At 31.2% G+C, this 23,244-nt stretch overlaps 2 protein-coding genes across 2 annotated transcripts; one reads left to right on the top strand and one right to left on the bottom strand.

Annotated features, from left to right (window-relative positions):
* The first annotated feature begins 1,742 nt into the window (after positions 1–1,742).
* LOC131854837 (circadian clock-controlled protein daywake-like) lies at positions 1,743–11,992 on the top strand. Its single transcript, XM_059206006.1, has 5 exons — positions 1,743–1,899; positions 7,700–7,928; positions 9,838–9,974; positions 10,456–10,608; positions 11,099–11,992. Exons 1-5 carry the CDS (start codon positions 1,830–1,832, stop codon positions 11,260–11,262), a joined length of 753 nt encoding a protein of 250 aa, XP_059061989.1. The 5' UTR covers positions 1,743–1,829; the 3' UTR covers positions 11,263–11,992.
* A 303-nt stretch (positions 11,993–12,295) lies between these two features.
* LOC131854839 (uncharacterized) lies at positions 12,296–22,043 on the bottom strand. Its single transcript, XM_059206008.1, has 9 exons — positions 21,829–22,043; positions 20,249–20,379; positions 18,254–18,508; positions 16,989–17,154; positions 16,140–16,318; positions 15,516–15,708; positions 14,722–15,030; positions 14,103–14,272; positions 12,296–12,629 (listed from the first exon to the last, which is right to left on the bottom strand). The coding sequence occupies exons 1-9, from the start codon at positions 22,041–22,043 to the stop codon at positions 12,373–12,375; spliced, it is 1,875 nt and encodes a 624-aa protein (XP_059061991.1). The 3' UTR covers positions 12,296–12,372.
* Positions 22,044–23,244: the final 1,201 nt, after the last annotated feature.

Below are 23,244 nucleotides of genomic sequence, written 5' to 3'. Positions count from 1 at the left end.
CTGAGAATATAAAAAAAACTTGATGATTTTTATACCTACTCATTAATATATATCTCTTTATACTTAATATTAAGCTTTAACTTGTAACTTTTCTTTGACGTACCTCGTTAATAATATTCACTATTTTATTTAACTAACCAAATACAGGTTTATAATAAGAAAATATTAATCAAGAACACAATTTATGATTTTATAAAAAATACTGGCAATGTGGAATCTTACAATAAAATCAAATTATACATAGCATCGTATCCTCAGAAGGATGATTCATATCATACCCAGCGTTCCAAAATATTAATAGTTTAAAAAATATAGAAATAATTTGAATAGATTATTTTTTATATAAAAAAAACATATTTTATAATAAGTGTCCATGTATTATTAAACAGATATGATATTACGTTAGTTGTACCTATACTTCTATCATTTAGCGTAAGTATAAATAAATAAACACTACAGAAACTTGCTGTGATTTTTCTATTTATATATTTATAACCTCTGTTCCAAAATATGTTAAGTAGATAAGTAATTAAAGTAAGTAGTAAAGTAAAGTAAGTAGAGAGTAAAAAAACACCATGGAAGTAATTTCTTGGAAATATATTTTCAACGAAAGGTCAATAGGTAGGTATGTACGTGTTGTGCTTAGTATATATTGGGGATAGACTCAGCAAAATTTGCAAACAAACTTACACTATAACTGTATAGAATCTGAAATATATCCTTGTGCACCATTCATACATTATATACCCTTTTGTTTTAAGAATAGTACGATACTCTAGTTTGAAGATAAGACAAATCATAGCACTTGCCACATACGGTACAAACTCATCTATCTCTAACCCTCTTAGAATACACTCTAGATAGGCATATTAAAACCGGCTTAAAATATTTTGCTGTAATAACATTGACATTATTAACAAATACCTTCTGCTCTGCTTTACATAACTGCGAATCTTACAATTCACTCCAATTACTGAAGCAGGGTGTCTACTTAATAACGATAAAGTTATTGATTTACCTCTTTAATTGAACGAAAAATTATAGAAATATTAAAACATTTATTAGACTTTTTCATTCTTTTTTTTAACAATTACACATTGTGTATATTAATTGTATGTATACAATATACTAAACATAATTATTTATTTTTAAGAATTTAGATACTGCATATCTATAATATTTTGTTGCGTTGGGTTGAATGACAATGTTGTGAGATAGTGAAATTTATAAATAAATAATATCTCACACTAAAGAGTTCTTATGGTCATTAATAGACGAATTCATTGTCACCATAAGTTCCATTGACATCGTACTTATACCACATATAATATTACATACTTATACGAAGAATTTTAAATCTACAAATTTCTGCTCCATAGGATGACATATTGGAAATAAATATGCAAGAATATTTATTATACTCTTCTCTTTCGTATTCATGACACTCTTGCGAATTTTATAAATGTACAATATAGTATGAATTTGTTACTACCTTTAGACAATTTACACTACTCATCATATATCCAATTAACTATGATTTCATCATTAAAAGGAATCGAGAATTGATTAACATCTAATTATTTGTTATACTGGTATCTACAATGTATCACTGTTCTAGACAATAAAATGAACTTCGTTTTAATAAAAAATAAAGGATATCGGTTTAACACTATGTGATGTTGGCTTGAGCATCTATAATGCTACCGACTCGCGGAAAGAACATAAATAAGTCGCCCAGTCGACATGCCTTCACAGTAGGTGCTGAGCACTTCGTCCAAAAACTTATCCTCAATTAATTTTTAATTAAAAAATAGCAACAGTACTGTACAATGCAGGCAATATTTAGTTTCGTGCTATTTGGTATTTTCTGTACCACCCTTGGAGAAGAAAGTTATTTACGTAAGTCTTGAATTATTTATATCTGTTTGTTGTAGCATTTTTCAATATATTTCAGAAATAATAGTATAGTGTTCTAAAACAGAACACAATACTTAATATAACATATAAATTGGTGTCAATAAAATATATTATAATTATTATTATTATTCATTGTTGCTTGTTATAAAATACTAACTATACTCGTATTTGAGTCCAAGTCACAGTATGTGTATATCCTAAGTATTTTGTTGTTATAATAAAAAAAAATTAAAATATAATCAATAATACGTCTTTGTTATGGTTTAATCATAAAGATATATTTTTTAAAATAGATATAACGGAATATCTGTGGCTCAAAAGTTTTAAAATTACTATGACAATATTCCAGCATGGAAGATAGTTGGGGATGTTGAAGTTCTTATTCGGTACTAGTTCGTATTGGGTTTATCCTATTTATGGTTGTTATTAAGTACAGTTGGATATATACCAATAAATGGTATAATACGACAAAGTATCTCAATATTTACAACTTTACATTATTAAGTAAGTAAATCTATTAGGTACTTAAATAACAATGATAATTATCTCAGAGGTATTCCCGTGTTATAAATAAGTAATCGCTGTCACTTCACAATTATTTCACTACTTATTTATACATATAATATTCTTTAATTACAAAGAAACTAGAAAACATTCAATCGTGCAACAAACAATATGCTAAAATATAATAGGATAAAAATTAAGAAGTTTTTGCAATTGGACTATAAAGGTGTTTTTATATACGAATGCATCTCCTTGCAACCCATTTCAACCCATTGCACTCATAATCTTTTAAATAATTTAATAATTATCTCATTATTTCAAGATGTTTTTGTGCATGTTAGTTAAAACATAAAAGTTTTGCATCAGTCTTTTGAATTGATTAATCAGGTTTTTGTGGAATAAAAATATAAAATTTTTAATGAGAAATATAATTTTGATCAATATTACAATTTTGGTAAATAATATTTACGTATTGGAGATACGTATTAGTTGATAACTTTCGTATGTGACTTCAATATTATCACTTTAAGGATTTTTAACTACAATAGCTCAGTCTGTATTATAAGCCGAGTCAGAATTTAGCATTTTTAAAAAAGTAGGACAGTAGACAGCTTTAATTACGTTTAAATTTCAGTTTTATTTTATCATAATTGAACCTCTGGGTTCTGAAATGTAGGGTTGTTCATTTCAAAGTAGGCATCCTAATTCTACTTAAATTAGGATGCTTATATGATTATATGAAAATTGTTTGTTTATAGGTAGGTACACTTTGAAAATTCGATACTAATTGGAGTTATTACTATTTTTTGTATAAAAATCTCTCCTTTTATCATAATTTTCTGTTTTTGTGAAGTCGATGAAATATTATACATTTCAGGCGAAATTTAATGGAATGACGTTTCTAAATATAGATTTTGAGAAAAAATTTAAAAACAATAACAAAAAATAATTTTACTTCGACTTGATTTTATAATCATTAATTTGTGAATTAAAAAACCTAACGACATTTTACATCGTGTTCATAAATCGAAAATACTTTCCTGTTTGTAACATTTTACTTCTTACCAAATTAAAAAAATATCTAATAAACAACAACACAAAAACTTGTTTACAATATTTGTCATAAACCCTCGCAGTTAGTTCATTTTTTTTTTATATCGAAACTATCAGGACGGCACGGGGACTAATAAAAATGATAAATTTGGACATACACCCTACGATATTGATGTCTTTTATAAAACTGTATTACAGCATACCTACATATTGCTCTATTGTTAAGAATTATCTAGCGTAGCGTACGTGATATATGTAATTTTATCACATGTTGGGTTACATTATAGAAAACTTTCATTGCGTTCATAATTTTTGTAAAATTATATCTCGTCTGTTTATCAGGAATTCCAGAATTTGATAAAAGATTGTTTCCAATCAGTCTAGCAGTTTTGGAATTATATAATGCAAACAAACAAATGATTAAATATTTCCTCTATTAGAATAAATAAAGTATAGTTAGCAACACAAAATATTTTTGTCATTAACAAAATTAAAATATTTTATTCTATTGCCATAAGTAGATCTATCAATTAAGCAATAAATTAATGTTGTATAAAAGTATGCAGAATTAGGTTTCAAAAATATTGAAAATTATTTTCAGACTGACATGTACGTGTTAGTGTATACAGTGTCAATGTACATTAACACAATCATATCAATATCATATATTACACTGATAACTCATGAATATCAATATTTGTATTATATGAGAATCAAATATGCGACCGTCAAAACAACTAGATCACCGATGGTAAATTAAGAAAATTAAAGTTACATAAACAATCAACTAAGCTGTGTTAAAATAAAAAAATAAGCATTACACTTCTTTCATTTTTGCTCTTTACTTCACAAGCGAGAAAATCTAAAGGCTATATATAAAAGCTTTGATCTGAATATCAGTTTCATTATACTTTATCAACTCGCAAAACTACTTTAGGTTATTTAAAATGCGTCATTAAACATGGTCTGGATCAAACCGGCTGTTATGATACACTACAATAGTAACCAGTTAAACTTGTTTTGAATAGGCCATCTATTTTTACTTAAAATGGTACACAAAAAAAAAGCAGAGAATAATAATAAGTTAATTTCTTATCCAGCTAAAGTGTTGCTTGTGTTTATATTTGTTATTTATTAATATAACTTATTAGAATAATTTTGCAAAGTCTAAAAGTACTAGGTGTAGATAGATAGATGTTCATCTACATAAATACTTAAAAGTAACATATTTCAGTAATTTTCAACAATTTTCGCTGTAAGACTGCACTGATTGTAAATAAATTTAATATTTCAACAAATTTTAGATGTATACAGCCTTGGCCAAAAGTATTAGGCACCCTACATTTTACTAAAAATAATAATTAAAAACAACTTATACTTTTTGAATTGATTTATTACCATTAAATTACACAAAAAAGAATAAAAAAAACTTAAAATCTAGTCGGTTCTTCTTTGGATTTCATTACTGCTCTAATTCTAGCTGGCATGCTGCGTACAAGCATAGTGCAATCCTCCCTTATAATGGCATGCCATTCTTGTACTAACCCATTTTTAATGCCGTTTTCGATGTAGTACTATGCTCTTTAATCTTGCGCTTCAAAATGCTCCAAAGATGCTCAATTGGGTTCAAATCTGGGGGCTGTGCTGGCCCATGCAACAAGACAATGTTGTTTTCAGTAAACCAATATATCAAAGTCGCTGACTTATGACAAGGTACATTGTTTTGCTAGAATATGACTCCGTCTAAGTTGGTATCGCCGAAAATACTCGTTTGCGAAGGTATAAGCGCAGTTTCAAGCACTTTTATGTACTTTTCGCTGTTCTTATGACCTTCACAAACAAACATTTCGTCAACCCCTTGAGCATCCATGCAGCCCCAGATCATTACGCTGCCTCCTCCGTGCTTTACCGTAGGTACAACACAATCTGAATGGTATTCTTCGCCCACACGTCGCTTCACGAAGGTCACACCTGGCGTTCCAAATATCTGTTGAAAAATTAAAATAAAAAGAATTTTTAAACTACCCTAACTTTTATTATTTCAGTAAAATAAATAGCTGACAATGATTATTAATAACAAAAGCAGTAAAATTTACTTACTTCAAAGTTAGATTCGTCAGACCACACCACATTGGCCCAATCTTCCTCAAAAATGTCAATGCCGTAGAGCCAATTCAAGCCGTTTTCGTTTGTTAGCTTCTGAAAGCCAGAGCTTCTTCCTAGCTTTGTATCCTTTTAAACCCGTTTCTTGAAGTCGTCTTCTGGTGGTCCGAGCACTTATTGGCTTTCCAGCCTCTTCGGACAAAGCAGTAGCAAGGTTTGATGATGTTTTCTTCCGATCTTTCATAGATTCGCGTATTAATTTTCTATCCTCATGCTTCGAAGTCACACGTTTTCTGCCTGTTTTTGGATTATTAGCATGACTGCCAGCCTGAGCAAACCGTTTGATGGCAAATTGCAGGGCAAAACGCGAACATTTCACTAATTTAGTAATTTCTTTTTGCGACTTCCCCTGTTCATGGAGAAGTTATATTTCTACTAGATTTTCCAAACTAATTTCACTTATTTTCGGTATTTTTAAGTAAATTAGGCGTCAATTTAATCACTGAGTTAGATATAAAAACTTGTTTACTAGTTAGAGTCTTGAATACAAGTGACCAAACATTGACTAATAATAATGCAAAAAATCGATTTCTTTTCAGTCACCAGGTGTTTTATGACCATCAAAAATAGAGGTTTGCTTTTCTAGGAAGGTATTTGTGACCCCGGTATGCCATCTAAGATAAGCATTTATTCATTGTTCAATTGGTAAACATGAATTGTGCATTTTTCTGGGGTGCCTAATACTTTTGGCCAAGGCTGTATATAAGGAAACAGAGAAAGTTACGTAATTCAAATTTAAACTCAAAATCATTTATTCACGTAGGACCTTTCGGCTTCTCATACACATATTTTTTTTTATCCTTACCGTATCGTTTAGCCAGCTATTTTAATTGAGAATAACAATCAAAATCCTCAACTGGTACATTTTGTCATGGTATTAGGTACTCTTTTTTCAGTTTCAATCATTAAATATTACATTGCATCTAACATATAGTATAAAATATAAAATACTTAAGCTATACAAGTGACGCCATAAAGGTAGTCTACCAAACTGCTACCATAATACTTATTATTACAATTAAAGCATACTTTTAAAATTTACGAGTATAAGAACTACTTCATTATGCGAGAAGAAGGTAGGTAGTTCGTAGGTACACCGAAACTACTTCACTAATTCTTTCACTATTAGAATGGTACCATTACCTATTCCAAAGTGATATATGCTATATTTATGTTAGTTTATACAATACACACAAGCTCTATATAATATATATATAATAAATAATAATAATATCTGGGCTGCTACTAATGTCATATTTTTATATACAAACAAAATAATAAGAAATATAGACATATATTATAATAGTTTTCAACAATTACGGATAAATAAGAGCAACTTAAAACTATATTTATAAAGAAAGCCTGAAATGCAACAAAACATTTCATATTGTAAATAACGCTTCCAGGTATTGCTATAAATTCTTAAGAAACAATTGATTTGCGTTGTACATTTGCTTACGACAATCGTCACGGCATTGTTAGCACGTGATCAGAGTTTTGAGCAATTTAAGCGAGTAGATACATAATATAATTTGTAATTGATCGAGTCTTGAATATCGATAATTATTGTTGTTTACGTAATAATTAGTCATTGTAAGTATATAATATGTAACCGTTATTTTTCATCCCTATGATGAGAATGTTTTGAGACGCCTCTAAAATAACCAAATTCAAAAAATAAAAAACAAGTGCATCCGCGCAAAGAATAGTCAATATAAAAACCCTCTATCAACCCACCTGGCTACCATGGAAATAATAGATCTATACACGACAATAGGATGATAATGGGTTGTTATGACGATGGCAATCAAAATATATCATTATTATATTCGAACATACGTAGTTCACTGTTGAACATATGATTTTGTAATCTCAGCCACTCCACCGGAACACACGGCTAATGACCAAATTTTTAGGCGGCAAGAATACATTGTAAAATGTTCAAAAACCTTCAAAAGATTATTATTTTCATTCTCATGACATGCTCATTTTCATTTCCCATTATAAGTGTATCTATTGCCTTTAAAGCACGTGTGAAAATTGTTTTCATTTGTTTTCCCAGCTCCATATATTAAAACATGTCACATAGATGACGTAGAGATATCGAAATGCATTAAAGAACAAATAGAAGCCAGTCTCCCCTACTTCACTAAAGGTGTGCCAGAGTTGAACGTGCCCTCGATAGACCCTGTGCAGTTGAACGATATCAAAATTGATGGGAATGGACTCCTTTTAAAGTTTACTGATGCCGCAATGCACGGGCTTAGCGAAAGTAAGCTTACGGACTTAAAGTGAGTATACCTGGTATTTTTCTTGTTTATTTAAATAAAAAAATCCAATGAAATATGCTTATATCCCGCCCTATACATGTGCCTGCAATACTTACAAGTGTTGTAACGGGAGTGTTACCAATCTAAGAAACTAGATAATTCACAATATTAACTATTTTTAATATATACAATATAAACTATTTTTCTTTTGTTTTATTTTTATTTACTTGGTCGCAAGTAAATAAAAATAAAACAAAAGAAAAATAGTAGGTTGGTAGTTTAGTAGCGTAAAAATCACTATATACCTATGGACCGCACAAAGAGCAAAGCCATTTTTGGTAATTTTAAAAATATTTTATTGTAACTTCTTAAAAAGAAACTTATTGTCCAAAAATTATGATTCAACAAACTGGTATCGACATCCTCATTTATATCCAGCTTTCTCGCAAACAATATTTCTCGACAGAAAGATAAATACTCCTAATTATATATTAAAAAACCTTTTTACGGTAAAGAAGTAGGAATACAATTTGCCACTCATTCTAGTTCCCACGATGTACTAGCTGGCTTCTATATTATACTCTAGATAAAAATTAAATAGATAAATAAAAACCAGCTAAACAATAATGGATTATAATATAATAGATGTATCAATATATACAGGTTCCCGTTTTTATATAGAGTTCCTTATATGAATTTATTTGGGTATGTATTTAAATTAGTAAAAGAGACTGTCAAATAATTATTAATTATATTCTTTTCGTGACTACCCTATTAACACATAAATAGACATAGCGCTTATTACAATGGCTCCTATGCACATATATGGTTTTCCTGTGTGTAAAGTTTTTCATATGTACTGAGACAACACTGTAAGTATCGACTTTGTATTGTATTATTATAAATGACAGATGGCTTCCACTTACTCAACATTAAAAATATTTTATTTTATAACAAATATGAAATTTCAGATTTTCAGGCCATAGTTAACAAGCCTATCGTTGTAGCGTAATGAACAGTAATGATCGAGTCAAGAACAGAGATGGGCATTTTAATTTAGTTACAGATATCGTTTTATTACGAGGATTAGTTTTACATATCTATAAGAAAAACACAGAACAAAGTTCTAGTTTAGAAACTATCAAACAAAATAAATAATTAGCCACATTTCAATACCTGCATGTCAACAACAAAGCACTACGGTTTATTTTATGAAAATTACTTTGCAAACTAACATTGAGATCTGTATTTGGACTCGATTTAATAGAATTAAAGTTGAACTATAGACTGCATCTTAAGTCAAGATTATTCAAAAATAAAATATTGTATAACAAAATGAAAACTTTATATTTATAGCGTCTACAGCAGACAACAATACCTACTATGATTTTAATAGAATTTATATACTGTATACTTGCTGTATATACTTATACGCGTACTTATAAAGGTAACAATTAAAGATACTTGTAAACCCAGTGATTACGCATTGCAGTTAATGAATTTATTACTCGCTGACTGCATTGAACTTGTGCAATAACATTGTAAGTTCATTGTTATAGCTCTATTATATTCCGATACATATTTAGATCGATTGTATATGAGACTATTCAATAGAATGATAAGGTAATAAAATTCATTTAGATTTCTCAAACAGAACAAATAGAAAAATGTGTGTAGTAGATTTGTGAACTATTACATACTACCTAATTTTCAAACTGGAATAGCCTGTATTTAAGATAAAACACAAGATAATATACGGATACATGTATAAATTATTTTCAAATTAAAAAACAACGTCACTGCTCATTTAACAACTAAACACGTATTCTCTTACAAAACTTCGTTTATTACACACCGTTGAGGTCAAGCTTGAGGGCATTGAGGGCTAATAACTTTATTAGTTTGTAAATATAAAAAATCTACTTCTCAGAGTCAACGTGGGTGTTACCGACCAGGAATTCAGATTAGTATTTAAAGGAAATCTGAGTTTAACAGCCAAGTATGAAGTAGATGGACGTATCCTCATTCTGCCGATTCAAGGAAATGGAGATGCTTTAGTATATGCGCGTAAGTCTACCTTTACTTTTATCGATAAAAATAATATTAAATTTTAGTGTATTGAGGAGTAGTCCACGGAATATTTTTAGAGGGATTTAATTCTTCTTGTTCAAGATTATATTTATACCGAGCCACTAGGTCTTCTCGACTCCTTCAATTTTATATAAAAATATATAGTGGTAAAACTAGTTACATTACTGATTTTTTTTCGAAAATGTGAACCATTTTAGGTGCTTATTATCGAGGTCGATGCGTTTCGTTTCGGTACAGAGACAGTGAATTCTTTGATAAAGACTGTCTGTATCAAAAACAGTCTATTAGAAAACTTTGATTTAATTATATGCATTCGATACGGAAGCTAAAGGTGAAAGTTCGTTACAGAAAAAGGCACACCGATCCAGTTAAAGTGCCTAAAATTGTGAGGGACAATTTAACAAGTACCAATGTATTTATTTAAATACTAATAAAAGTCATATTATAAAATTTTCAGAGGGCGTGGAAGTTGAAATCAACAGCAAACTAACACAAGTGGATGACCCTAAGGGTGAAAAACACTTCAAACTGATCACACCCACCTACAAATATACCATAGAGAAAACAACTTTCGATTTGAAAAATTTATTCAACGGTAACAAACAATTAGGTAAGTGCTTAAAACTTCTTTTAAATCTAATAGGGGTGTAGCTGAGACGAAATCACGTGATAGATGAAACTGAATAACTTACTCCATCAAAATACTTTATACAAACGGGCATGGAAAGCTTGAAAAATATTTTTAGACTAGTTCCTGTCAGTGATACTATTCCTGTAATGATAGTCACTAGTGAGTACTTTTTAAAATATGTACTATCTATGGGGAAGGAGATTGTTAGTAATGTATAGGGCTCTAACTCAATTGTGGAACTTTATGTGGAGAGAATAAACAGGCTTCAGGATACAACCATTTGTTTCAAACTCCACCATAGTAGAGTCCACTTCTCTCCCTGAGGAGCTGTCGCCAACAGTGTCGCTAACAATGTACCACGGGATGGGATTGAGATGGGGTGGTAGTAGTTGATAAATTACGTATATAGTTCACTAAATAATTGTTATATATTTGCTATGGAGTGATCATTCTGTCCTCATATTTTCAGCTGAAACAACTCTTCAGTTCGCTAATGAAAACTGGCAACAATTAATGGACGATCTGGCGCCACCCGCAATAAAGCAAATCGTACGAACCTGTGTGAAGGCCATCAACAAATTTTTCGCCAATGTGACAATTTCTAGAATAATTCGAGGATATAAGACCAGTTAACAAAATTCATTGTGATATTAACATATAATACTATATAATTTTATTGTTCCCTAGTTGTATATCACGGCGCTGCCTGCCTGAATACAGCCATGTTACTCGTTGATAGTATCTATTGATGATTTTCTTTTAAGTGGTAAAGTATTAATTCAGTATATCTATACATACAAAGATATCTATATATACAAACAAAGAAACATACAAAAAACTTTCCACTTTATGAAATTAGTATAGAATATTAATCCTAATAGTGTAATAAATGTGATTTAGTTTAGATTGATAGATTCATCAATGTAAACACACCAAAATCGTTCGTTACTTTGAATTTATAATTTTATTATTATTGCGCTTATTGTACATACTCGTACATATAAAGAAGATATATAATTAATTATTATGATTATACTCAACCTATCTTGATAATCGTAGTGACAACTGATTTATCCTAATATTCACCATCATTGTTATTATATAAGGATTTACATACTTGTAGTTGTTGAAGCTTTTCCTTTTTTAATCATACATAAAACAGAGTTAAATTGTTTGTCTATTTATATGGTCTCTGGCCGTAATTAAAAGCTGCTGATATTTTCTACGTAAGAAAGTAAAATAAGCGACTATTGTGCGCTCCATTACCCGAAGGTTATGGTAAACTGTTTGTTTTCTTCTAAGACATCAATAAATTAGATAAACTCATTAATCAATGTTAATTTATATTTATAAAAACATGTTATGATGAAATTAAATAATAATTTTCTATTTCAATATTTCATTTTATTTCTTTCCCATTCATTATTAAATTGTAAAAATATAATATATTGTGGGCATATTATTTAATTTATGTAATTTTATATTTTTTCATTTCTTTATTTGTTCAAAATATTTTCATGTAGGTATTAATTTTATTTTTATTCAAGTTATCTAGTATAAAATTTCTAACTCTCTCAGACGAAAAACTAATCTATATTTGAAAGAATTTAAGAGTTATTAAATTTGACTTAAGTACGAGTACATCATAACACAACAGATCCTATTGTACACCTATCATTGTACAATTGCACCACCTTAATAAAATTAAAAAGTAATAACAGAATAATATAGGTACTTATATATTTATAACTGGTCTACAGGTTGTACAACGTTTCCGACTTGGAAATCAACAATATTGCGATTAGATGAGGCAGTCGATCTAATCGAGAACTGATCGTCCAATGTTTGTAAATTTACTTCAGTATTCCGAATCGGATTTCGCCATTCTGGTAATTTCCATCCACGCTTGTATCCAACATATCCGATTAAAACGCCGACCAAGATTATAAGTCCTATTACCATTCCAATAATACCAGCTTGGGAGAGTGGTGCAGGTGTTTCTGTAAAGGAAACTCCGTGTTAATGTCATAAATTCGAAAATTGAACGTCTGTCTGTTACCATTTTACGACTAAATGACTGAACAGTACTTAATTAAATTTCCCAGAGAAATTGAATGTATCCTAAGCACGGACATAGACCATACTTTATCAATAAAAAAGATCAGAAGAAATCGTTCTTAACAGGTAGTTTCGTATATATTTTTTTTTATATTGAGATGTTATGTATTTTGCATCGGATAAAAGGTAGTGAATACTTAAAGATTTATACGTTTGACTATGTATGTATTTTTTATGTAACTGGTATGGGGACAGCCTGACAGCCTGACAGTTTATCTGATGGTAAGCGAAGACAAACTGAAAACTCATTTATTCAAATATTTCTTTCGGCCCTTAATTACGTCCTATTTTTTATCACTATTCTTACAGTTCTGCTCGGCTAGATACTTCAATTAGGAAGAACTATGTATAACTAAGCGTGGCCCGTATACATGAATAGCACTATGGATATCACGATTTCACACAACACATTTTTTTTTTCACAGGGGTCAAACGAGCATGCGGCTCACCTGATGGTAAGTGATTACCGCCGCCCATGAGCACCCGCAACACCAGGGGAATTGCAAGTACGTTGTCGGCCTTTTAAAAAGGAATAAGCTCTTTTCTTGAAGGTTTCAATATCGTATCGGTTCGGAAATACCATTGCTGGAAGGTGATTCCACAATGTGGTTGTGCGGGGCAAAAGTTTCTAGAAAACCGTACTGTGGAAGACCGCCATTCATCCAGATGATCAGGATGGTATTTCAGTTTCTGGCGGGTGGTACGGTGTTGAAACTCAGCAGCTGGTATTAATCCGAACAATTCCTCAGAACCCTCCCCGTGATATATGCGGTAGAAAATGTACAGAGATGCAATATAACGCCGCAAAGCCAATGGGTCGAGTCTGTCACATAGACGTTGATTACCAATGATTCTGGCTGCTCGGTTCTAAATGCGGTCAAATGGAAGTAGCTGGTATTGTGGTGCTCCCGCCCAGAGATGAGAACAGTATTCCATATGCGGCCGGATCTGCGCCTTATATAATTGCAAGCGATGGGCCGCCGTAAAATACCGTCTCACTCTACTGAGCACACCAAGCTTTTTTGAGGCTATTTTAGCCTTGTCCTCCAAATGACCGCAAAACTGAACGTCACTGGATATATCAACGCCAAGGACCTCGAAATTTGGCTTCACATCAAGGAGGGTGTCTTGAAACTGAGGAGATACGATAAATGGAATCTTTTAGCGGTAAACGCGCATGTGTAGCCTGTGTAGTCATTCCCAATGACTAAGATTTCGTGCCTCTATCCTATAATTTCACTACCTAATCCGCACCCTACACTCTATCAAAGAACGTTGCTGGGCAACTGAAATAGGTGAGACTGACGCGCCTTTCTGTCCGTCTGGTAAAACACTTAGTTAAAAATAAAACGTACTATCGACATTTAATTCAATAACTTCTCTTGATTCTATTGTGGTCTCACTGACAACAGCTGCACATGTCCATTCTCCTATGTCTTCCTCGAGAACCGGATTTATACTAAGTGAACAATCTCCGAAATCCAGGTGTCGATCGGGTGTAAAATAGAAACGATCTAATATTGCGCTGAAAATCAAACAAAATGTTATTATATCTATACTACCTATAGATCTAATTACAGACACTTACGGTAAGTCAAATCTATCGCCAATTCTGAAAGTAGTTCAAGCCAAGAAGAACTAACTCTCCCCTCACTCTTTTCAAATGCCATTGTACATCATTGTCATATTATAATACACAATTTTTTTAACTTTAGGACGAATACGCTATTAAATTACCATCAGAATATGCTATTAAATGACATTAATTTTTATTAAATAAAGCGAAGTCTTTCAGTAGAGCCCAAAAGATTGACCACAAACCAAAGACAAATTAACCGTATAAACTGCTACTGTAAATTTTATTACTTTAAATAGATTCATCGACGAAAGACATAAACTTGAGCATATTCAGAAGCTTGAGCATACACGAAGTGAAATTATTCAGATATGTTTCTATTAAAAAAAAAAACTTACTTATCTGGTGTTACAGCCGAATCTATAGTTATTCCTATGTTTTTTGGAGACAAAAATCTGCAGTAACTCAAAGGTCTTCTTCCATTTGAGCTGTGACAATACAATGTAGCCTCACTGCCAATTCTAGTAGAAACTTCATCCACATAAGCAGCAAGTGGACCAGTAACTCGAATGTTTAGTTCATTAGTGATTTCTACACCCAAGTCCCTAGGGCCCATGTGACAAGTCCATAGCCCAGCATCCTCCTTCTTAACATGTGCAAATGTAATATCACAATCTCCATTTTGATGGCTCTCATATGAATGCGTCCTTTAAATATTAAGATATTTCAATATTAACTATTGTAGGGCAGTGATATCACCTCATCATCATATCGTTGTGTATGATGTGATAAGATGTCGCTACATAATATATTTTTATTAAAGTGTTATTGTAGTATCTGAGTAGCGAGTATACCGGTGGAATGAAGTATACTATTTATTGTACAGTAGTAAGTTTATTTGATTATTAGTAACGCGTACATTCAACGCGGAGTCAGAACGTAGACTAACTTCACACTTAACTTAAATCTATGTTATCTGGAAAGGTACTATAATGGAAGGGTGAAGTTTACAACGGGTTATAATATATGTACTCTATGCTACGGGTAGCATATTTTGTAAGGTTTTTTTTATCTATACGTCACTAAATTTCGAATTCCCGTTAGTAGAACGGTTAGACAGTTTTATATTCAGATCAAAGTATTAATTAAAATTATATACTTATTTGAAATATATACGGAAATCTAAACTCACCAGAATTCTTGTATACTGCCATGAACAAATGGCAATGGTGTAAATTGAGTACCATTGGGATGCTGAAACCAGCAATATGTAAGTGAAACTTCAGCATGGCAGCTTATGGTGAAAGACGTGTTTTCTTGAACAAATATAGTTCTATCTTCGACGACGTCATTATTACTCTTATGTTCAATTGCCATAATATTATCTAAAAATAATTATAACAATCGGTTCTTATATTGTAATTGCACTACTTTTAATGCTTGTATTTATTGGCATTTGTCACAAATTTGGCAACGAAGCCAAAGCTCACTGAGTACATACACGATCATAACAAAACAATCAAGTGATCGGCCAGATCTAATACAAATTTCGTAAATTATTTTTGGTACATATTAATTTATTACAAAAGTGTTAGATTCATGAAATTTAATTCCTAGTTGTAATTAATAAAATATCATTGTTAAACCCCTTACTATCTTAAAGTACGCAATGCCTCCAATATGTTAAACACTACAATATAAAACATGCTAATATAATTAGTTATAACCTGTAGAATACCCGTAAGTATGTTTTATAGCTTCATTACTTAGTTATAATTATTAGAAAATATATACATTATGGTTACACTATACTCACGGCTAGACAGTGGAGGGATATTAATCAACGCCTGAAATGGAGTTTGATTCTCCGTATGGTGTGGGAAATCCACCCACTGTTTCACACCTACTGAACATCGCCAAGTACCGAAATCTTCATTAGTAGGATGTTCTACAGTTAAGCCGCAGTGTTTTACAATAAAACCATTGCCATAATAACTGTAAGATAATAATAAAAATAGGAGTGAGTCATCTATACATAGTATATAGTAGTAGATATTATAAAAGAAAGTCCCCCGTCGGTTCTATCTATATGTGCGCTGTAATCACAAAAAAACAGTAAATGGATTTTCACTTGGTTGGCATCATTTATTACCCCACCTTTTATCGAGAGGTTGTGAGTTAATATCTAGGTGATAGCAATACACATTACGAGACAATTTTACAAGAAGATCCACTGATATACACACTAATATTACACCAAATTAATCAGAGATGCAACACGCGGCGGTAAGCTCGCCCCCTGCGACATTGGATTTAATTAAATACGCAAAAAATGAAACGAAAGTAGGGCATGTCAAATGCCAGGTTTACCACGGTATTGACAATTGATTATACTTCGAATTATCTGATGTGAGATAGCAGTCGTGGAGGCATATGTATTTCATATATTTCGAAGATTTCACATACTTCAAAATATTTTCTAGTTAGAGTACCAAATACATGATTACGGTTTGAGTAGTATAGCATGAGTCATAGATAAGATTTTGGTACTTTTTATTGTAAAAGAACCTTAAATAATGATAACTTTTTATTTTCCAACGTAAGTCGCAGTGTATATGTATATATATCTAATGTTATTAACTATATGACAATAAACTCCTATTACCTGTGACTGCCATCACTTAATCCATCCATTATATTGAAGCCCAGTGAGTCACTCATCCTTTGAAAACGACAAAAAGTTATATTTTTTACTGAATACTGTATATTGCAGTACAGATGAAGTTTGTTAGATGCAGAATCATGAATATATCCGGCATCCAAACGCTCCCCTAAAAGAGCGTACCAAAATTTAAAGCCACAAAGCATATGTAGAGACGTACACTCACAGATCTAACAGATAAATATTAATATCTACATAAAAATTATAAAACTATTATCTAGCAGTTTGCACGCACATTAGAACACAAATTTCACCTAGTAAATTTTGTGAAGATTATGTTACCGTTTATATCAACAAATAACCTATACGTAAATAGCCTAAATAGCCTATTACGTACCATTAGGTTAATCGCAAACAATAAGTTAATAGCAAATTGTTTACATCACATATACAACAAGTGCCAATAATTAGTAGTCCTCTAGACATGTAACCACAAGATTTCATTACTGCGGAGATAAAAAAAGACAGCAGTCTGCAATTCTGTATTCTGTAATCTATCTATTGCGCTGAGTTGATCGCCACGTATAAATTCATCAGAAATTTATTCCTGATGAATTTATACGTGGCGAATTTATAAGTGAATTTACCAATATATTTTAAAAGGCAAACATTTAAGATAATGATCATCTTGTCTTGACAGAGCAGCCCAAACAATCTATTATAACTATATTATTTGAATAAAAAAATAATTCTTGTGATGAAAAGAAATAATAAAACATTATTTTCATCACACGAATAACGTGTGTACTTTTTTATGTAACTAATAAGCTAATAAACCACCCGATAGAAAGTGGCAACCGTCGCATCGACAATATAGTTGTATGAAAAATTTACAACAAACAGATATGGTATGCTATAGTGTAGCATCGACTATATAAGTCGATGCTACACTATATATGCTCATCCTTCAAACGGAAGTATTGCTCACAATCAGAACTTATCTAGTATTATCATAAAATATGAATAATTTTAATACCTATATGTCTATATAAAATATCAAATCTATGATTATTATTAAAAATATTTGAATTAGATAACTATCGGCACGACTGGTTACAATGTTATGACGCTTTCAGTGGTTTAGTACAAACAAACTCAACTTAGTTCAACACTAGATGGCGTTGGCTATGTGAAGTATACTAGATTAATATTATTAGAATACGATGAAATCTTTACGGGCTTGGGTATATTACAGCAATTTTTCATACCTTCTACATCGACACGTCTATCTGCAGATACTTCTTTTACCTGACCAGGAATACCAAGAAGTACGTTCCAATTACCCTGAACGGCTCTAGTTGTTCGATCTAGTGTCACATTGCAGTGTCCCGATACTAAAGAACTATCAGAGAAAGGTTGCGTAACAAGACAATAGGAATTGTCGAGAGTGGTTAGATTTACAACTCTATGTATTTCGCCGTCGAGTAGAGATATCGGCGATGTTGGATATGTCGATATATTTTCTGAAAAATAAATAAATCACACATTCATTTGTAAACAAAATAAAAATATCTATCAAAGTACATATTTTATTTAACATGCATATTTTATTAAGATATATATACCATATATATGTTATTTTCCAGAAGTTTATTATACCTATTGGGATTTATCTAATTTTGTTTTATTCAACTATGTGTGAAACCACAAATATTCAACACGGAAATCTACCATCACTAAATATCATGAACTTCCCTATTAGCGATCAATTTCCGATTGTTATTGTCTAGTTCCATTGCCACACGTGTTTCGACTCTAAATAGTGCATCATCAGGAAATCATAAGAGCTTGGAAACTAGTAAGTCCAGAGTGCTAGTAGTAGTCTGGATGCCGAATAGTCAACACTAGGCTTCCAAACTATATATCTACGACCTGTATTTATTGGTATCGAAATTAAACAAAATAATAAAAGTCCCTTAATTTATCTTCGTTCACATTAATATCATGGAGGAATTTTCAAAAGACTTAAAAAATGAAGATGTCAATTCCTTTGTTATATGCATACTACGTTATATATACATATATTATATTAAAAGTATAAGAAGTAAAGTTCATCACATTGGTCCTACGTGCAAATAAAATTATACATATGTAGATAACATCGCGCCGCTAATTAATATAATTTATTCTAATCAAGATATATAGATACTTATATCAGTCGGCTGATAATATAGTCTTTGAATAATTTATTTACCTACATCCAATGTTAATACCCAATTGTGTCTGTCCGTTACCTTTTCACAACTAAACTGCTAACTCAACGAAATTATTGACATGTATACGTAAAGAAATATTGTATCACAAGAACGGACATAGAGTTTATAAAAGCAAACGAAGTCGCGAGTAAATAGAGGCCTGATAGACTTGCAGGTTTGTATATGCTTGCTAAACTGATATATAGGATCTAATTCTATAAAAATTAATAAATACAAAACCTGCAAGAAACGTATCAGATCAATTTTTATGTAAAAGCACAGATAACATGTAAAAGTAATAAACATACAAATATTTACCTAAATAGGTACTTATATTGAACCTATTTTTTGGGTGAATATAATCACTGGTTGACCTACCTACTAGTTTAGGATTTACAAGGAACGATTTAATTAATCTACCAAATAGTAAAATTTTAAAGTATATTTCCCTAAATTTGGAATCTTTTACTTAAGGCAATTTATTATTAAGCATGCCAAATCTTCGGTCTTGTGAGCGTCCCTAGCTTTCAAACAATATATCTTAGTGAGTCAATAGGTATCTAACAAGATCTGAAAACAAACGTGTTTTTTTAAATATAGTTATGATGTGTCATTATTATGAATGATCACATTGGACAAAACTTTGCAGGTCAATCCCCATAATTTCAAATGATACGAAGCTCCCCTGAAATCGTGCCATGCCTACATTATTGATTAGGTTAAGTTAGGATGTAGTTACATATGACTTTATTCTAACATATGATAATAACAAATACACCTATAAATTCCTCATGATTATTCACAAAAAGTTATGAAATAAAGTCGCTGCCAATTGCGAGTATTGCGACAATAGTAGATGGCTGTGGATAGTGTGTTGATCCAATCAAACTAATCCATAGTCTAGTTAGAAACATTCAAAATGTTCCTAGCTAGGCTATGGCCTCGACGCTACTTCTTATTGTTACACGTTTGGTGTTACTTATAGTTGTATTATTAATAGAAGCTTACCTTCCACATATACCTCGGTCCATCCAGTAATTTTATGATCCTGTGCAGTCGCTGTAATCCTCCAACGACCCTCGTCTGTAGCCACAACATTACGTACTCTCAAACCACAACCGTCAGACCATCTCTCGTACCTTAAAATAAAAACACGTATAAAATAATAGGTGATCTTTTGATCACCTATTGGAAAATAGGATTTGAATAGGTTACTTTTATATTTTATATAGATATAGATCGCGATTTTGACAAAACAATGATACAAAGGCCGATGTGGATTGTCACTGTTGTTTTAGTGATGTATTGATTGATTAATTATATTGTATAATTGACCAATTAACCAATGTGATATGTGATATAGTGGACACCTAAAACTGTTTTAGGTTGCGCACTACTCAAAATTCTTACGCTTACATTCAGTATTAAAATATAAACAAAGGAAATTTGATAAACCAAGTTGTTTGTTTGTCTGATAAATTGATTTTTGCTTAAATCCCTTTGAATATACCTACCCAGAAAAGGCTGACTTACCTACATACTCGTACCTACCTACATGACTCAACAGTATGGCTTTAGCAACCTATTTTTGCTTTCAAGAGTTATGCAAAAAAGAAATACATATTATGTATATTATAACTAGGTGGAGGACGTCGATATTCGCAACACAGTTTTATACTTCTGTGAATATCATCGTTTCTCCAGTAAATTAGTAGGTACACATGTTTTCTGTATTAAATAAATAAAAAATTAAAAAAAAAATATTGCTTGACCTATAGTTTCAAATTGAAGATCAAATAGTACGTAAAGAAATCCAATAAATAGCCTATCCTAACAAAATGTTCAAATCTTATTTGTACACCTACGAAGTGTAACTAATTAAACATATAATTCTAAAGTTCGTATCCGCAAGGCGTGTGTTTATTAGGTCAAAACTGCAAAGCTTCCATAATTTCCTTGTTGGCGTCGAGAAGGCGAGACTAAACTATTTTGTAAGCGCCAATGCAACCCTAATTTCGTCCCAATTTTCATGAACACACACTTTTTATTTTTTTTTAATTTTCTCTTTGTCTATGTACTTATTGTAAGATGCCTACTGTTCGAGCGCTGATTGAACATCCAAATTGTACATCCAAACATGATTATTACAAATTATCATATTGATAATATCGATAGTACCTAATACATAATTGTTGACATTGCTAGGTCAAATAAAATTCTTTTTCTACAAACAAAAATAGAGATAGAGACAGCAAGTAAGGTATATATCGCAATTTATAAGAAAAAAAGCTCTTCACTGAAAAGAAACCACGAATTGCTTCTTAAATGAACTTTCTTTCATACTAACCCTTTTTAAAAATAGTATCTACAATATTATATTATATTTCATTGTTCAAAATCTTGGAGAGCATCCTTGAATTGTAATTCTAAATGTAAACTAACTCTTTAAAACTTTTAATTAGGATCACTGACACTGCTATAGTTGCTATCAATGAGCAAATAACCACTAGGTACATGTTTGGATATTTAGGTATTTCAATTTATGAACACTATCATTTTCATATTGTTTAATAAAAAAATAAGCTTACCTGCTATTAGGCAGCTGTAGCACATTAATTGTTTCGCCAGCTGGAGTTTTTATTTCACACGACTGTTGGTTCTGCAGTGTTTTGCTTAGTTTGATGAGAGCTTCGTGTCCTTCAACGACTCTTAAAGTATGTGGCCATCCCATGCCCTGTTGCATGTCTAGCAAACTAGCCACTTGAACGTATTCACTTATTGTATTTTGAAAACATCCTGCCATTATAATACAAATTTGAAAATAATTTACAACACTGGTTTTCTATTATTAATTATCAACTCAACTCTATTTGTATATAGGTAGGTATACCTGTGTATGTATATGGTATGCGATACCTATATTCGCTGACTTTAACTGTTTTTTTTTTCATCGAAATAATCATCGTCCGGTATTAATGCTACATATAACGAGTATATACGTATGTACTGATTTTAATGTACACTGAACCTTCTTTAAAATTCATATTATTTTACTTTGGGTCTATATCAAGCCAAAATTCTCAGAGTAATCATTTTATCAATAGGGTATCAATAGGGAATATACCTGCATTTTTTTTTATACTACTATGGTAGCAAACAAGCATACGGCCCATTTGATGGTAAATGGTTACCGTACCCTATGGACGCCTGAAACACCAGGGGTGTTACGTGCGCGTTGCCGACCCTTAAGAAAATTCAGTGTCAAAGCTTTGCAATAATTACTTACGATTGTTGATTTTACAAAATAGAGAAAATTCTTAGCTATTTTGTAAAATTAACAATCATGAACTTAAACATTACTAAAACTCTACTTCAAAAGAACTAATTTTATTATTACTTAATTTATTAAAATGTAAAGTATTTTTAATGTAACAGGTTTTCACATTATAATTATAAAATACGTACTAATAATACAATAACATTTAAACACTAACCGAATATAAACAATATAAAATACATCTTCTGCGCTATAATAAATGCTAACAGTTTCACAAAAGAAAAAACACACACTGATCATAATTATATATCTATTTAAAAAATATATAATAGATAAAATCGCTGTTGATCTTGATACAAAACAATAATTTATCTCAGATAATTTACTAGGACATTGGTGAGCAAAGTACGGGCCGCGGGCCAACTGCGGCCCGCAATTGCAAATTATATTATAATTATATATATATATCTTATAATTTTATTATAACGACATATATATACATAATGTATATAGCTAAACCTATTTTTGCAAATAGTGTTCAAATTAAGTATTGACAAACGGTACAGCTTATCTTATGACCGACACCTCCTTTAAAGATTTCCATTCTATCCTACCTTTTGCTATGCGAGTCCATACTTCACCGGCTATTTTCCTAATGTCATCGTCCCATCTTCCATTCTGTGTAATTCTATTTCATTTGCCTCTTCGGTAAAAATTGGTAACAGTA

This window comes from Achroia grisella, unplaced genomic scaffold (genome assembly GCF_030625045.1).
Source record: "Achroia grisella isolate CSIRO2021 unplaced genomic scaffold, CSIRO_AGI_Agris_v1 utg1245, whole genome shotgun sequence".
In the NCBI taxonomy this organism is placed as follows: Eukaryota; Metazoa; Arthropoda; class Insecta; order Lepidoptera; family Pyralidae; genus Achroia; species Achroia grisella.
This window is presented reverse-complemented; position numbering and strand designations above follow the sequence as displayed.

Excerpts from the sequence above, each read along its gene's own strand:
- LOC131854839 (XM_059206008.1), bottom strand. The coding sequence starts at position 22,043 with ATGGCAGGATGTTTTCAAAATACAATAAGTGAATACGTTCAAGTGGCT. Across the intron at positions 17,155-18,253 it reads TAGACGTGTCGATGTAGAAG|GGGAGCGTTTGGATGCCGGA; the intron begins GTATGAAAAATT and ends ACGCTCTTTTAG. Across the intron at positions 16,319-16,988 it reads TTAAGTGATGGCAGTCACAG|TTATTATGGCAATGGTTTTA; the intron begins GTAATAGGAGTT and ends ATTATCTTACAG.
- LOC131854837 (XM_059206006.1), top strand. The coding sequence starts at position 1,830 with ATGCAGGCAATATTTAGTTTCGTGCTATTTGGTATTTTCTGTACCACC. Across the intron at positions 1,900-7,699 it reads TGGAGAAGAAAGTTATTTAC|CTCCATATATTAAAACATGT; the intron begins GTAAGTCTTGAA and ends TTGTTTTCCCAG. Across the intron at positions 9,975-10,455 it reads AGATGCTTTAGTATATGCGC|AGGGCGTGGAAGTTGAAATC; the intron begins GTAAGTCTACCT and ends TAAAATTTTCAG.